Source organism: Capsicum annuum, chromosome 4, assembly GCF_002878395.1.
Source record: "Capsicum annuum cultivar UCD-10X-F1 chromosome 4, UCD10Xv1.1, whole genome shotgun sequence".
Classification (NCBI taxonomy): Eukaryota; Viridiplantae; Streptophyta; class Magnoliopsida; order Solanales; family Solanaceae; genus Capsicum; species Capsicum annuum.
The window spans coordinates 131,194,323-131,198,291 of record NC_061114.1 but is presented as its reverse complement, the minus strand read 5'-3'; the positions used below and the strand labels follow the sequence as shown (position 1 = coordinate 131,198,291).

Here is a 3,969-nt window from a genome sequence, read left to right as displayed (position 1 = left end):
TATCTAATAGACAAGTAAAAATATACACAATTTTTTTTTAAATTTTTTAATACATGGTGTCTGATTGAAATACTTTATTAGAAGATATGTTTGATTGGAACAAAAGTTAATTTAAGTGTCTAAATAGAATATCCTACAAACTCAATAAAAGGGACGTGGGGTGGAGGATGGGGTACAATAGTGGCGGATCCAAACTTTTCATCAAGTGGGTTCAATATATAAAAAATAAATACGAATAAAGAAAAACAAAAAAATGACAAAGAAAAGAGGTGCAGTATATATAAAGAAAACAAAAAAGTGACACTGTTTGGGCTCGAACACACAATGTAACACTTAAAATATGAACCCACTACCCCTAGGCTAAGCACTTTAGCTATCTATAGTGGGTTCAAATATTATATATACCTTATACATCTGTAAAGACTGCTTATACGTACGTGTATATACAATGTTATTTTTCGACGAAATGATTTTATATGAACCACTTGAACCTATGTGGGTCCGCCCTGGGTACAATCTTTCTTCATTATTTAAGTCCCTTTTTTCTCATGAAACCTTTGCTTTTATTATTCTTTTTTAATCGTTTCCTCATATATTATGCTTCATTGTTAAATGGAGAAAAGTAATGAACAGAATTGTATGCCACATTTATCAACTTCACACAATAATAGTGCCACATAAATGTCCAAATATATAGAACCAAGTTAAAGTAAATGCTGAAAATTTCAAAAACATCATAAATTCCCAAGAAAAGGGACCTTGCCAAAAGCAAGAAGAAAAAAGGGGTGGGCCGTGGGAGGTGGGTAGGGACAGAATTAGCGGGATGCAATGTAGATAAAACATGTTCAACTGAATTCTAACAAACTTTGTTTTAAAATAAGCGGAGTCAAAACGTAAGGGATTAATTCTAATCTTTTTTGTTGAAATTTTACAATGTACATAAAGTTGAACTTTTTTTATATATAAGTTGAATTCCCAAAGGCTTCTTCCTATGAATACTTTTATATAGTATGAATTTCCTTAATGAAAATTCTGACTGCAATTATTGTGGATAAATAATTAGTAAAATTTCAACATGTACAGAATTTTGGTGTAAATATGAAAAATTATATTGAGAAAATAAAATCATATATATCAACTTTAAATTCTGAATCCATCGGTGAAAAAGAAAAGGAGAAATGAATGGAATTAATTAGTTACCTTCATAGCTACAAGTGGAAGAAGCGTCAATGGTACTATGTTTGCGGGAATGTCTAATATTATCAAGTCGATTGAAAAGAGAGCTCAAAGCAAATATCTTTGGAAGATAATGAATTCTTGAATGCTCTTCTCCATCATCATCATTAGTATCATTAATCTTCTTCTTCTTCTTTTCTCTCAAGTAATTATCTCTCTTTCCCTGCAGATTAATAATCGTCTTCTTCTTCTTTTCTTCTTTAGAAGCTAAGATTAAGAGCCTTTCATTCAAACACAACGCACATACTCCCACTACTACTTCTCTTGGATGGAAATAACACAAACAAGTGTTGTCATTCATGTTGTAATTACTTGAAAAGAAAAAGGAAAGAAAGAGGAGGAAGAGTATCAAGTTTAACAAGTTATAAGAGGAATGTAATTACAATAAAGAATATGTGTGTGTGAATATAAAAAAGGAAAAAAGAAATGGGTGTTTGTGTCATTGTGTGTTTTTACGTGTGGATATATATATATGGCTCGAGCAAGTCTTATAACCTCGCCTACTATGATCTTGACACGTAGATGAATGTTGGTCATCTGATGGAGGACGAATTATCACAAAGTTTATGTACACAACTTTTAGGGGTAATTTGGTGCAAAAGATAAGGGATGATAATTTGAAATAAAATGTAAAATTATTTTACTCCATATTTGGTTTGGATATTAATTAATTTCAGAATTATAGATCTCAATATATATATATGATGGAATAAGTAACCTCACGAGATATTTCAATTCGAAGGAATAACTTTGTCTATCTCATCCCTATACCAAACAACCCCTCAAAAATTGATCGTCATTGATTCATTTTAAAAGAATTTTGTGTTAATAACAACCTTGATTCATCGATTATTGAAAAATTTTGGTGGACATTTTACTAAGTACAAAGGATCAAAAGTTTAATTATGTCTCAAGGCGTTGTGGTTTAGCAGGTTATAACAGGTGATATGCCTTATTTGTTAAGTTACTAGTAGAATCAAATTTATAGACAATTACCTATAGTTAATTCCTCAAGTAATCTGATGGTGTTGAATTATTTTTTACACTGTGGGCTTATAGAATTTAATTTGAAAAAATTTCATAAAAGCACAATTTTAGTTATTAAAATTACAAAAAATCTCTTTGGTTTAAAAAAATTACAAATATCCCAACTTTTATTAATTTGGGTTAAAAGTTGAATACATCCTAAAACACCCTTTTTAACCGATTTCAACTTCGTCAAAAACCAACTAAATTGCGTTTTTTCCTCCATCTATGACGAAATTTATGTTGCAGCTTTATCCCAAGATTTTCTCTTCTTCTTCATATTGTTAAATTAAGGTATTTATTCATATCAAGATGGAGGCCGATTTTTCTTCTTTTTTGTGTGTGTGATTTTTCTTCTTCAACTATTTGCACAGATTTCTTGGTGCGGTTTCTATTCTTCAACTATTTGCAAAGCTTTCTTCTTCAACTTATTCCTATTCATATGGTGCGATTTTTCTTTTTTAACTATTTGCAAAGCTTTTGTTCTTCTTGATTGCAGAGAAAATTGCAAAGCTTTTTTCCTTGCTTATATGTACAACCATCTGTATCATTGGTGTTCGATGCTTCTAGGGATGTTGCGATGAATCAGATCTTGAAATTGAATTATTTGGAGGCCAAGTTCATGGAAGCCGATATTTCTTCTTCTTTTTTTTTGTGCGATTTTTCTTCTTCAACTATTTGCAAAGTTTCTGATTCTTCTTGATTGCAGAGAACATTGTAAAAAAAACTCCTTGCTTATACGGAGCCCGATGTTTTTGGGATGTTGTAATGAATCAGATCTTGAAAATTAAATTGTGTTATCTGGAGGCCAAGTTCCTGGAGGGCATATACGTCAGTTTAATTATTGAAAATATGTCAAATATATAAGTGAGACACATAATAGTCTAATGTATCTCTCTTAAGTTCTATTTATAGTAATGTATCTCGACACAAAAGTTGTATAGTATAATGTATCTTCATACTTTTTATTCTACTGATAGATTTGTGTGTCAAATTATGTGTTAATTCTCACTGATAAATCATCAATCAACAATCTCACTTATATATTATAATGTATCTCATTGTAATTTATGAAATGTGTTGTCCAAGATATATGTATCTCAGTTGAACTATTCTAGTTGAATATTTCAAGTGTTTTGTTAAGAAGTATTACAAGTGTTGTACATATTGATTATCTATAAGAAGTATTCCAGTTGAAATGTTCTACAAGAATATAGTTATATCTATCAGATATAAGTTGATTGCAAATATACACAAGTGCCAAATACATATTTTAATACATCAGATACGTTTTGTCATCTTTTATCTCCGGATACATTGCACATTTGCTTATGTATCTCTTGTTAACATGTATAAGAGTCATGCATATTAGTCTGAATATAAGAGCTATATATAAGATTACTATAATGTATTATGTATCTCTTATATACTTTTAAAAAATGTATCTCTTGCTATATGATTGTTAAATGTCAAGTCCAAAGATGTCAAATATATCTTTCAATATATCAGATATGTTTTGTCATCTTGTATCTACGTGTACATTGCACATATAATTTATGTATCTCTCGTTAGATAACTTCAATGTAAATTGTATAAGAGGCATGCATATTAGTACAATAAGAGATACATATAAGATTGTTATAATGTAGTATGTATCTCTTACAAACTTTAAAAAATGTATCTCTTGTTAAAGATACATGTATCTTT

General features: G+C 29.7%; 1 protein-coding gene across 1 annotated transcript in view; it reads right to left on the bottom strand.

Annotated features, from left to right (window-relative positions):
* The window catches only part of LOC107869689, a 6,747-nt gene extending 4,957 nt beyond the window's left edge, over window positions 1–1,790 (bottom strand). The window contains 1 exon segment of the mRNA XM_047411985.1: window positions 1,201–1,790. Within this exon segment, the coding sequence (XP_047267941.1) occupies window positions 1,201–1,537 (337 nt within the window). The 5' untranslated portion in view covers window positions 1,538–1,790.
* Between the last annotated feature and the right edge of the window lie 2,179 nt (window positions 1,791–3,969).